General features: G+C 40.3%; 1 protein-coding gene across 7 annotated transcripts in view; it reads left to right on the top strand.

Annotated features, from left to right (window-relative positions):
- The first annotated feature begins 12,881 nt into the window (after positions 1–12,881).
- The window catches only part of PECAM1 (platelet and endothelial cell adhesion molecule 1), a 56,819-nt gene continuing 56,070 nt past the window's right edge, over positions 12,882–13,630 (top strand). For 5 of the 7 annotated variants that reach the window (XM_032805665.2, XM_032805663.2, XM_032805660.2 and 2 more), the window contains exons 1-2: positions 12,994–13,116; positions 13,298–13,324. In XM_032805665.2, coding sequence (XP_032661556.1) covers positions 13,083–13,116; positions 13,298–13,324 — 61 coding nt within the window. In that variant the 5' untranslated portion in view covers positions 12,994–13,082. Of the gene's footprint in view, positions 13,117–13,297; positions 13,325–13,630 lie in introns of all 7 variants that reach the window. The other 2 variants (XM_032805662.2, XM_032805664.2) reach the window with 2 other exon arrangements.

Here is a 13,630-nt window from a genome sequence, read left to right as displayed (position 1 = left end):
CCTGAAAGCTGCAGTAGCAGGAAGAGTTTACAGTGGTGCACCAAGGGTAAAGGCAGAGCCCAAACGGTGTGTTAGAAATAAGTTTAGTTCCTATCAGACAATCCTTGTTGAGGGGGGATCTTTCATTAAAGATTAAATACAAATATTGTTGAAAAGACATGGGGACATCCTTGTGATTTGTTGGCCACGGCCCTCTACTGGATTTCTTGAGAGATGCTAAATTGTGTGTCAAGCTCAATGACAGATTTTCAGAGGAGCCTAAGCCCTTGTCTAGATAAGAAAGCCGCACTGGTTTGACTTGAATCACTTTTTAAACTGGTGCAAGCCCCTGTGTGGACAATCTTATGTCAGTTAAGAGTGGCTTATATCAGAGTATTTTAAATGGATCCCTAATCAATTTAAACTAAGCTGTAATAAATTTGGTTTAAAACACAAATAGTGTCTCTTCAGGAGGTTGCACTGGTGAAAGAAATCAGTTTAAAATCACATCTTTGCTTATACAGTAGTAGTGAGACTTTTTCATGTAGCAAGGGCTAAGGGAGTTAGGGACCCCAATCCTAATCATAACACCCTTAGACTCCTGTGTAAAAGAATAGATTCTCCTTTAGCTCAAGTGATAGGGGGCTGTGGCTGTGGAACAAGAGATTCTGAGGTTCTGTCCTCACTGTGCCCCCAAAGTTCTGAATGGCTATGGTGACCAGGTTGGTGACAGCTGGGAAGTGTTACGCAGCCCTACATTTCTCACACTATAAAGTGGCTGTACTTAGGGCAGGGAGTTTTCAATTGGTGTCCTTAGTGCTGGTCTCAATGGATGATATGTTTACAAATCAAAGCAGAATTTTGATTAAACAGTTACAGTGCAGAGAGATGGCATTTGAGGAAGATTCACCCTATAGCCAACATACTAGAGGTCTCTGTCTTTCTAATGCAGCAGAAAGAAAATCACAGAAGTGTAGAGTCTAAGGAAAGAAATACGAATATAAGAAAAGATATCATCCAGATGCTTAATTAAAAAAAATACCCAGATGTTTTTTTTCTGCCTATTTCCATTTTGGGGGCATATCTAATTTGTAAACAGAGACCTAGTACCTATATAGCATTCCTTAAATCTCTTGTGGGGATTTCTCAAGCATATTACCATAGCATTCAGGCCCCAAAAAGCTTTCAGCTGTGATTATTTTATTGCTGAGACAAGCAAGTTAGGATTTTACAAATACATTTTAAAACAGGAGAATGGTTAGAAGCTTTGAGGCAAGTGTGTGTGTGTCCATCTATTGATGATCAGAATTAAATGAATGTTTTCTCTGTGCTTCACAGTCCCTCGATTTGAACTGAGTAGTTATAATTTTAAACATTGATCTAGTTTCTAGGTCCTGTTTATAATTCTGAAACTATAATATGCTCTGCCATTCTTTTACTTAGTGCAGCTAGGTCAAAAATGCATAACATATAATTTTTTCTACATATTTTGCCCCTTTTCCTGTTTGAGAATTGTCCACAGACAGATCGTGTTTTGTATAACAAGTTCAAGAAAAATTATTTACTTGAATAATTCCTAGTTAGAACCGGGTCATTGCTAGTCAAATTGTTAACTATTTTGAATAGAACTGTAGGCTACTTGGTATGTTAGTGTTCCCTGCTTAGGGGTTGTTTTGGTTTTTGGTGCAAATACTCACAATTATTTATTCTAAGTTCCCATTCCATGAATATTTTGCAACAGTTTCTTAAAATTTGATTTTTTGATTAGTATTTCTAGTAGTAGGGTTGTTCACCTGAATCTCTGCTGAAAAAGAACACAAAAGGGACCCAACATTCAAACGAATGTTTATGGAAACTTTTTTTGGAGTATTTGCCTTGTGCTTGCAAATTATATTCATATAACTACAGTGCAAAAGTCCTGGTAGGTGAGGTTAAACAGGGGCCATAAGTAACAGTGCTAGGTTCCCTTTGGCTCCTTTGTTTCTGCAGGAGACCAGTGCAGCGAGCCCTGCCAGATGTTTTGTTTTCAGGCTGTCTGCACACTCAGGCAGATACCTAACATCTCGGGCAGCAGCCTAAATAAATCTGGAAAAATAGACACTTTTGCATTTGTGTCAGAACCATAGAGCTGAGTTTGGATCCAGGGATTTAAAGCCAAACCCTCATAAAATTCAAGAGGAATGAGTAAGGGTAGTGTTGTCCGTGTTCACCAGTGTAAGTGCATCTTAGAATCATTGAGATTAATGGAAAAGTTCCTGCCTGTGTTCAGACTCAGGCAGATGCTGCTACATTGGCTACACTTGGTTTATGCTTTCAAGTTTTTCTTCCCAATCACAAGGGCTAGAAACATTTATTTTTTAAACGAAAGCTGACATTCTGGCATAACCACATGACTCTGGAGGTGTTGCCCTAGGCAAAGTATGATAGTGCTTTATGCCATAACCCAGCCTCTCCTGTGTGTCTGTATAGAATCCAGCCCCATCCTGCTTGGGGCTTTTTGAGTGCTTCTGCAATACAAATAATCATTACAAAAATAGATGACTACCACACCTACTTCATACAGGCACTGATCAGATGTTAGGTGGTAATAATGACTTTCACCTGCCTCAGCTAGATCTGAACTGATAACTTTGATGTGAAAGGCTCAGTCTCTTATTAGCACCCTTCTGACCCATCCAGTGCCCTTTCAATTCTATTTTATGTTGCAGTTTGAAGTAGGAGCTGTAAGGTGTCAGCGATAATAGGAGAAACGCTAAATAAAGCTTTCAAATATTATTGGTTTAACAGAGATTAGTATTGTAGTGACTAGAATTTGTTTCCATTTTACTAGTGATAATTTTCCACTAGGTGGTGCCGTTGTGAAATGTAATATTATTGTTAGAAAGGCAAATTTTTAGCACTGTAGGTTCACTATAAGTCAGTGGTCCCCAAACCTTTTCTGTGGTGCCCCCCTGCTTACCTGGGAGCCACAGTTGGGAGCCAGGGCCAGGAGCAGGGCAAGAGACGTGCCAGGGCAGGAGTTGCAGTTGCGGCCACAGCCAGGTGTGGGGTCGCACCTGCGGGTTGAGGATAGGGCCAGAGCTGCATCTGGAGCTAGAGGCAGAGCTGGAGCAGAGTTGGGGGCAGAGCGGGGCTCAATGGGGTTCCCCCCCACTTGGGAACTGGCCCAGTCCTCACAGTGCTCCATCTGAATGTTCCTCTGTGCCTCACAGTTTGGGGACCCCCGCTATAAGTTGTAGAAAGCTCTTTAGACTCCTGGCAGAAGTGTCCATCCCCTAACGAAGAGGGTAAGTTCTTGATAATGAACTCTGCCAAAGTGTAAAGAGACAGTTTTTACAGTAAATAAAATTCAAATGTCACACTCTCCAGAAAAGATAATATGGATTCTAAAAAAATATATCTAGAACTAACCCAGTTAATTCGCTGATTGGCCTGTGACTTGTCTAAACCTGTAAAAGTATCCTGCACTTCAGACAACTCTATAAATTAGAATAAAGGTCTGAGTGTAGTAAGGGTCACTACTGGCAACGGACAGATTAGGATCAGAAATTAGTGGGTTAGAAATTGAGTCATTTTAAAAAATAATTTAAAAGCTAAGACGAATATACACTGGGCCTATTAAAGTTAGTGGCAAAACTCTCATTGGCTTCAACAGGTGTGGAATCAGAGCCACTGTCTCTTATATACTGGGCAAAGTTGGGCAGGGGGGTTTGTTTTGCAAAAACAAAATAGAAGCTTGTTTGGCTCCGCATCATATTTCAGTCAACTCCCTAACCAAAGTGGAGATGGATGGTTCTGGATGTGGCCCATCTCAGCTGTGTTGCACTGTCTGATAGAGCTGTGGCAGGCTGCAAGTGCTCTTTGGATTTGCTCCTTCCTATAGCAGTGTGCTGGTACTGGAGGCAATGCACTGAAATGTCAAGGCCTGAGGCAGGGAGCCCCACAGAACTGAAGGAAGGGAGTGGGGCCCACTGGGATCATCATGTGCTCAGCGTAGAAAGTAAATGTTGATCCTGATAACCAGCAAGACACTGTATTGCTTAGTGGCTGCCTAGTGCTGCACCCTAAATGCTAGCCTGCGGGGGAGGGGAGGGGCGTGGCTGGCAAAAATAGATGGCTGAAATGTGGTATGAACTCTGAGCTTCCTTGTCTTGTCATAGGAGACAGGGCAGCTGAAAAGACTGAACATTTGTGGGCCAAAATTCCGAAGTTCTTGTTCACCATTTACTTAGTCCTCACTCACGCAAAATGTCTTTGTTGCCTTATTCAGGCAAAGCTCCATTTCAAAGAGATGATGTTGCCGGTGGCTTATTTAACTAGGCAAATACCAGCAGAAAGAGCAAACCGAAGGATTAACAATCAGCAGTTTCCAAATGAGAAGGACTGATCCAGTGGCCATTATAGTCATTAGATTGGTCATTGATTTCACTGGGCTTTGGGCTTTCATCACTTTGCCATCTGGCTCGGAAAGTGAGCTGGGTTTGAAATGCTTGAAGTCGGGGTGTTTGTGGATGCAGTATCTTTTCCACACCCTACTTGCCCACAAGTACAGTAGATACTGGGTATGGAAGAAACTTTTTCTTTCGATGCTCTCTTAGGCCTCCATTCTAATTCTGGTACAGGTAGGAAAGGCCTCCTGATCAGCTTTATCTGACACATCATCAGACATTCCAGATAAAGGTATACAGAATGAAGACCATAGGGAATGTGGGAAAATACACAGGTATATTACTCCCCAGCCCAGGTCCAGAGGTACCCAGAAACTACTAAATTGGGGTTCAGATCAATTTAATTAAAACTGGAGATGGGCCTAAGATCCCTGGTTTCAAACTCACCTGTGTGGTTTTGGTTCTGAGCCAGACCAAGAACCAGAAGGGGTCTTTTTTCCAGAGCCATTTGGATGCTTTGCAAAATGGTGGAACTCTCAGGAGATTGTTAGATCCTCTGAGAGATTCTCCATTTTGGGCTGAAGTCTCCTGAGAACAACTCATGAAGTTTTGGTGACACTGAACCTGAGCTCTAACCCTTGTTCATCCTCAAGCCAGATGTCCAACCTCAGTCTGAACCTAGAGTCATTGTGACCCACTCTAATTATATTATATTAGCCTGCAAATATTTTCTTCAACTCTTTCCCCCTCTGGTGTTAAGGGGATGTACCACCTTTGTCTTCTTGTGGGAAAGGCTGGTTGGTTTGTACAGACTTTTGTACATCTGTGCTGCATTACTTTAAGGGGCTGGGAAAATCTCCTTCCTTCCTATTTTTGCTATCAATAGCAAAAGTTTATCAGTCTTTGTTCTCCATCTGGCATGCAGCCTCCTCCTCCTTTCCTCTACCTGGCTCTGGAGACCCTTTGCTGGAAACTGGCCAACTTTACAATGTTTTCTTGTAAATGTATTTCAAGGGAACCAGGTTAAGGAGAATAAATACCATTGCGAACAAGCTAGCTTACTTCCTGGTTATTAATTGCTATGGCTCCTATGGCTACTATGCCATTTCCTCTGCAAAATAGCTGGTTGGGGGCTTGCTAATATTATTGATGTATCGTTAAACAGATGAATATTTCCTTCCTGTTCCCTGTTGCAAAATACCACACTTATGTATGTTATGCAAGGACTATAGCACTGAAGGCTATTGACTTGGGGAAAACAGTTCCCATTGACCCCAAGAGAAACAAAGGGGTTTTCATGTAAACAATGAAGCTTATGAGAACCATGCCTCTCCTTTGTCATACTTCCTTGATTATAGCACTGATACTGTGGTCTAACTAATCAGCCCTCATAGTGCCATTGGAGGTAAACAAGTATGTATCATGCCCATCATAAAGACGGGAGAAACTGAGCCATGGAGAGATTAAGGCCTCCATTTTTAAAAGTAACTAGTGATTTGGGGTGTTTCAGTTTTGGGGAACCTAACTCAGGAGGGCCCTGATTTTCAAAAAAAATTGAGCATTTGCTCGGTGAAATTCAGGCCCTCATAATGTGTCTCAGTTTAGGCACCCAAAATCACTAGTCGCTTTTGAAAATTAAAGCCTAATTGACTTGATTAAGGCTGTACAGTGACTCAGTGTCAGAGATAGGGTTAGAGCTCAGGAGTTCCCGGCTCCCACTTCTGACCTCAGAGCAAAAGTCGATTGGTTTAAAAATGTACCCATGTACTGAGGAAGGGAATATTATGGACATTGCACATGAAATGCACTTGTACCCCACCTGGTAAATTTGCACAAACTGAACTGGCCAGGGCTGGGAAAACATCATTCCTTTTTTTTAAGCGTTAGCCTAACTTTAAAAAAAAATTCCTTTTATTCAGCACTTTTTTCTAAAATCCACACATCCCACAGTCAAGAATGCCAGAGGCCAGATCTTTCACAGGCAGGAAGCAAGGCAAGTTGATTTCAGTTCTGAAGAAACCTTGGCATAAACACGCAACACGGAAAGGCCTTGACTGCTCTAGAATTCCTTTAATGAAATTCCCCTCATTGCGATTCCTGCTGTATTTCCACCACTTGTAACAACGATGTGAGTGCAAGTTGTAGCCATGTTGCCCACAGCTACCACTGGGTTATTTACACCTGCTCTGAGGAGAGTCACATGAAATGGTGGTTAAAATGCCAGCGCTGTTCCACACTAATGCTCCCATAGTTGCTATCATCCAAGGAGTGGCAGAGGTAATAACCATGGCGGGAAACTCTACAGGAAAAAATGGCTAGTGTAAACCAACCCAAAGATACAAGGGGTGGGGCCAGATAAGAGAGACTCAGTATGTTGTAGACTGAAATGAATTTTTGCCTTACTTCTCATTTTCCTGGCTTGATGCAGTGCAGGTGACCTCTTGGGGAAATCGCAAGTCTAAAATGCGTGCAAGTGTCCTGCATTGTTCCCGACATCAGGAAAAATTGAAGGAATATTTATATGTCCTTAGTGGTTTAATCCAGTTTGGCAGGAGTGGTAAACTGTACTAACGTCCCATATGTTACCTCCAATGAGGGAGAGGAAGAGGAAGGATTTTTAGAGCATAAACAAAATGTTGATAAAGCTGTGATTCTTGTGGAAGTCTCCTCAGGGTAGTTATATCATTTACTAAATTTGCTTATGGAGCCTGAAGAGCTGTTTGTTTGTAGAGCCAACTACTGTGGAAGTACGGGGGCGGGGAGTACTTTTAGAGGTTGTTTGAAGATAGGGTTGCCCTAATGCAGTAGTTCTCAAAGTTTTTAAAGCTGACACCCCTCTATCCCTTTCAAGAAGATGGTATAGAAATGACTGTAAATATCCCTCTGTAGACAAACAACTTCCTTTCTTTCTGAAAGAAATCTGTGACTCTAGAGAACAATTGAGAGCTCTGGCCATGTTCCCTTCCCTGTGGCTTGTCCTTCATGCACCCAGAGGTTGCACTCCATCTTTTGAGAAGTGCTGTCATTGGATTGCTGAAGTCCACTTGTGCTCTGCCTAGAATGCTGCTTGGACGACAGAGATTATTTGTGGAACTGGGATAAGAGAATTGATGTATGGTAGAGGAATGTTGGTTGTGGCTATTTTACAGTGATTATTATGGGTTTCTCTGTTCTGACTAGGACTTTCCATGAAAAATACAAGAATAATTCAGGTATTTACAAGAACTGCAAAATTTGAAGGTCTTTTGAATCATACTTTAAAATATTTGGGGAGTCAATAAAAAAATTAACTGGCTTTAAACAATAAATGAATATTTTTGTGGATAATGCTGCAGTGAGGCAAGTTAGATAATATTACAGTGAATCAGAACTCATGCTGCATGGTATGAACTGTAAACATGGTGGTGTTATTACTTAACATTTACATTGTGGTAGGACTAACTGCCATTGTGCTAGGTGCTGTACATACTATATATATAATATGGCAGTCCCTGTATAACTGTCCTCTGAAGCTTCAGGTATTGACTAGAATTAGGCCAAGCATCATTTGTTACTGCAATAGTTTGATCAGCCGTGGCAAGTCCTGTATAAATCAAAAGACTGCCAACAGATTACTCATCCTGTTGACAAATGTTGTCTGTGAGTGACCGCACCCTCTGTCCTTGTCATCTGGACTGAAGCTGAATGACTCTCCTTGTATTTTGCCTTGATTACTTTTTCATAGGCTTTTAGAGAACAACTAGGTTCCAGTACCTCTCCCTCCTGGCTTTGCTACAGTCCAACGGTAGAATAAAAGTCTGATACTAACCTATATTGACCAAGTCCCTAAAGAAATTTTGTGTACATTTTTGAGATATGCATATATTAATTTATTTAAAAAGTGAGCAAAATATTACATCTCCTTTCTGTGTCCTGTGTAATAACAGTAACAAACAATAATAATGGGTCAGATCCTGAAGTCCTTACTCAGCTTTTACTTAGTCTATGTCAGCATAAAGTGGACATTTTTTTTCATGAAAAATTCACCCTTTCCTTTACCATTAAAAAAAGTTATGGGAAAACCTATAACCTTAAAGCTGAGATGTATATAGATTATCTATCAGTCACAAGTGACAGTTTGTAATATGCAATAAACTGAGTCCAAGAGAAAAAAGTTTAAGCTTTCTCCTAATTTTTTTTTTTTTTTTGCAGTGGGGGAGGAGGGTGGATTGGGGGGAAGAGCTGGCAATTCAGAAGAGAGGAACCTGCGTATGTCATTGATGGTTAGTGCTGACTGGTATTTGCACTGCAATTTGTTACATAATCATGTCTTAGGACTATATATATGATTATGGGTGAAAATATGTTTGACTGTGTGTGTGTGTGCATGTGTGTGTAAGTAAGTGTAATGCACCATCTAGTTCTATATATGTATGTGTGACTAATATCTCTCTGTATATTTTTAGTGAGAACTTTAGGATTTGGCCAAGTAATGGGAAACATTTTTTATGGGGGGAAATGGTAGTGTTATGACCAAAGTGTGTGTGTGTGTGTGTGTGTGTGAGAGAGAGAGAGAGAGAAGAGTTTTTTGGGGGGGAAGGGTTGCTGCTATTATTTAGCCACATCTGGAAATCTTTACTTAGTTTTTACTGTTTGTGTTTATAGCATAATAATTTCTTGTTTATATGCAGACATGCTGTGGGCCAGGAGTGTGTGTATATTATACATACATACATATGTATGTATAAAGGCCCTAAAACATGACTGTGACAAAATCTATAAAGCAAACTCTGGCCAACCCCAGCCATCAGTGATGTGTGCTGTTTTCCTGAGTTCTGCTTTTATTCCTACTTTGCCAAAACAGAATTAGAACAAAGCCTGAGTTGCTGCAATGGAATATTTTCTATTGGATGTGGATTAATGGGCATAAAAAACAACCAGTCCCATGTTACTTTCTACATGTATGTTTGCAAATCTTAGGCCACGAGAAGGGCTAACAGGATATGAAGAACCATAACTGAGGCTGGTGATGGAGTTAATGAATCCCCTTCTATTTGTTTATGTATACTGTTAAGTTGTTCAATTTTTTTTTCTTTCCCTCAACCTCTGGCCAGAGTCATCGCATGTTTCTTTTAGCTGAAGTAACTTTTTCCATGGGCTCTGCTGACTATTAAGTATAGTATCCTCTCAGAATCTCTGACTCTATTTGAAAAGACAGGGTATGAACTTTCAGATCTCTTAATTCAAATCCATACTCTGAACTGCTATTTCTGCAAAGTGTCACGTAGTTTAAAAATTAAAAAAAACAAGAGAAGCAGAAAAGAGCTAAGGGAAACCATTTCTCTCTACTGCACCCCCTGCTTCTCTTTTGCTGTGACTAAGCCTTCCACTCCACCTCTCTTTCTGCCTTTCTCTGACTCTTGTTTTGGGACCATCTCCAGTATTACCAGTAGAGCAACCAGATGTCCTGATTTTATAGGGACAGTCCCAATATTTCGGACTTTGTCTTATATAGGGGCCTGTTACTCCCCACCCCCGTCCCAATTTTTCACACTTGCTATCTGGTCACCCTAGTTACCAGCTCTGACTGTTCAAAAGTCATGAATCAGGTCTAAAAAATCATGAGATTTTAAGACTAAACACAACGTTTTCTTTGCATTCTGATTTCTGAGGCTTTAAGGGTTCACTTTTCTCCAGAACCATGAAGACTTGCCCATTTGTATAAAAGGAAAGCCAAGTGCTTCACATGTTAACTACAGTAACTGGGGCTTTAAGAAGAACCCTATTGATCACGAGACTCATGGTAAAATCCAGGAACCTGTCAAAACTGCAATTCACAGCTGGGCCTGTTGCACAGTTACTGTCTTCTGTACTTCTGGGATGAAATCTGGACTCAACTGAAGTCAGTGGCAAAACCTCCACTGACTTTAACAGAGCCAATATTTCACCCTTGCTGCATTCAAATCCTTCCTCAAAACATGCTTCCTCCAATGTACAGGAAATGACTTTGCATCTATTTTATAAAGAAAAAATAACCTTAAAACCTGCTGCAATGAAACTAGCCTCCAGTTTATCTGTTCAGGTCAGATCCTGTGATGAGTTTGGCATGGGCAGACCCCTGTGTCTGTGCAAAGCCGCATTGAAGTCAATGAGTCTGTGCAAGGCCCCTGGGATCTGCCTGTGTGGAGCTCATTGCAGAGGTGGAACATTAAATTGCAGACTAGATGGGGCAGTTTACTATAATTAACAAAGATATTTCACATTTCTATGCACTTTCTATCTCACATAGAGCACAGATAACTGTAATAAGAAGTGATGTATTTCCTCAGAGCTGCGCAATACCCTTGTGTCGCTCTGATTGTGTAACCAAAGCATGATGAAATATTGAGACTGCCTGCTTTTGTGTGTGTGTGTGTGCACTTTTAATCAATAAAATATTGCAGGCCTGATTCTGTGCTGATTGAGGGCAGTGAGGGAATTTACCACTGCCTTTTGTGAGAACATGCTTGGACTTTGCAGAAACTTTGACAGAATCATATTCCATCAGAATATGCAATTCTGCTGAAACTGAAACACTTTGCAAAATTGGGTCAACTTCACCAGAATTTCATTTAGGAAGAAAATCAGGAAAAATATTCCATCAAGGTTGAAACATCCCATTTCAACATTGGAACAAAACATTTAATTTTTGTTTTGAAATGATTTTTGTTTCAAAATTTTTGATGTTGTATTGTTGCCGGCACAAAGTGCCCGAGGGGGGCAACAGCAGGGAGGTCCGTCGCCCGGTGTGCACCACGCCAATAAACACACCAGGGTAGAGAAGCAAACCAAGTTTATTTGAGATCTCAAAGTGTTGCTGGGAGACTTGACATGCCTTAAATCCAGCACACCTAAAACAAGCAGTCTGTTCCTTTATATCCATGAGAACTTTTCTCGCTGACAAACAAGCCCCCGTTTCCCCTCCCTCTTCTGTCCGGCTGCAGCATTCTTTTCTCGCACACTTCTTCGTCTTCCCCTTCCCTCTTCTCCTTCCTCCCCCTGTAGCAGTTACGTAAGCGCAGGTGCATTAAGTAATCTTGGCCGTGGCAGCTCATTAGTAAGTTTTCCTTCTGCAAGTTATCTTGTCCTTCTGCGAAAGGTGCACAGGCCTCATTATTTCTGCTTTAGACCAGTATGAGCTGTATGGCAACTGATAAGGGACGTTGCACTTGGCCTTTTCTATTTATTGGCCTGTTAGGTCAATTAGAGTTTAAACATGGAAGAGCTTCTGCTCATCTGAGGCCTAAACAGGGAGACTGTATATCCTTATTGCCTTTTACCTTTTAAGTTACTTAGGATTATCCTTAGTGACACCAACAGTATCATATTTTAATATAATACAATACTTAAATGGAAACAAAATGTTTTGATTAACCCAAAACAAAAGTTTTTCAGAATTCTCCTGCATGAAGAATTTCAAAATTTTTTGTTTTCATTCCAATTTTTAACAAAGCCCAATGTCAGTCTCAAAATGCTTCTCCAAACTGAATTTCCATCCTCCTCAGCTCTAAAGTAAGTTCACACCATGGCCCCAATTCACCATTTCCCTGTACATTGTGCAAATGTTTACACCCATTTTACCTTCACTTTGCACTCAGTCCCTCTCTAGTTCATAGCCACTGAGTTTTAATTTCAGTGCTTTAGGCTCAAAATGAAACATGGCCAAAATCACAAACTTCAACTTGGTTTTCATGTCTAGAAACTGCAGATTTCAATGCCAAAAAACAAAACAAAAAACCCAGAAATCGATCCTTGTTCACCTTAACATCACCCTAGAGAAGGTTCACAAAACTCCCAATCAAATTCCCAGAGTCAAACAGCCTCAAATTTAGCTATGGTTCTGAAATTTGACCTATGAGCATTGTTGCCAATGCTGGTTCAAATTTCTAATAGGAGACAGATCCCAAAACCAGACAACTGTGTGAATTTGGGTTTTATGAGTGTGTATATTTTGCACAGCTTTAAATATACCAAATAAAAAAACATTAGTACACATTTATTTTTATATGCACAATGGTAATCTGCATTAGGATCTCATTGCTCTAGGGGCTGTACCACTGTATTTGCTTAAACGAATTTAACTTGCCACAGTACCTACAGTGGAGCCAATGTATCACAGTAGAAATTTCAGTCTCATAGAGAGTACAGCAAAACAGTCCTTGTGAGCAGCCATAGTAGGACAAACATAATAGTTATGCTACATATCTAAATCCACTCTGAAAGGGTTTTCAGTGCCAGGAGGAAGAGGAATAGTCTACTGGGAATCCAGCAAGATCCAACAGTAAATGTAATTCTGATTTTAAATGGTTAAGCATGACTTAAAAATATATGTATTGACAGGAGTCTCAGGATAAATGTCACTGGGACTTCTTGTTTTTAATACACCTTCAGAACCTAAACAAAGCAATTGAGTTCAATGGGTCTCTCAGGAAAAGACTAGTCACTTCCTGAGGAATAATCTGCCTGTTAGCAGCAGATAGATTCTCATTGTTTGCCACTTCCACTTTCCAGTAATGAGAACGATTACTTGACCAATATCTAGCCAGTTTCTGCCGAAGTTGTGGAAAAACCTACAGTTTTTCATAGCAAAGTTTTTTGAATCAAAACTTCTGTGGAGCTTTAGGACTGTGAGGCATAACTAACCAGAGCTGATGATCACTTTATTCTATAACTAGGTGACCGCTTTCCAACGACAAGATGTATTTCGCTGTGCTGGTGATTCTCTTACACTGTAAGTTCACTGTTTAAATGTTTGCTTGTGTTTCTGATGTTGTCCTAGTATGTATATTTTGATCAACCTAAAACAAATATTTTTCAGAAATCTCTGTCAAGAAGAATTTCCAATTTTTTGCATTTTGTCCTTAAACTCAATCTTTAAGCTTTGAATATAACATTTCCTCTCACTTTTCCAGGTCCAAGTCTAAAAGCTCAAGACGATGGTGAGTTGTGACCTTTTTTCTAAAATTCTTGATATGCCAAAGACTTAATTCTGCTCTGGTCTCAGTTACTGTGGTGTGGATCCACAGTGGAGTTATTCTGGATTTGCAGGGATATAACTCGGAGCAGAATTTGAGCCATGTAAAATGATTTAACTTGAAGTCCATTTTTGTTTAAAAAATGCCAGAAAATATGTTTAGATGATTAGTTAGAAACAGAATCCCATCCAGATATCTTGGGTAAAATCCTGACTCCACTAAAGTCAATGAGTTTTTTTGTAGGATTATTTATTATATAAGATTCCGTAT

The sequence above is a fragment of the Chelonoidis abingdonii genome, chromosome 13 (genome assembly GCF_003597395.2).
Source record: "Chelonoidis abingdonii isolate Lonesome George chromosome 13, CheloAbing_2.0, whole genome shotgun sequence".
Classification (NCBI taxonomy): domain Eukaryota; kingdom Metazoa; phylum Chordata; order Testudines; family Testudinidae; genus Chelonoidis; species Chelonoidis abingdonii.
Note: the sequence above shows the minus strand (reverse complement) of the source record. Positions and strands in the feature narration are given on the sequence as shown.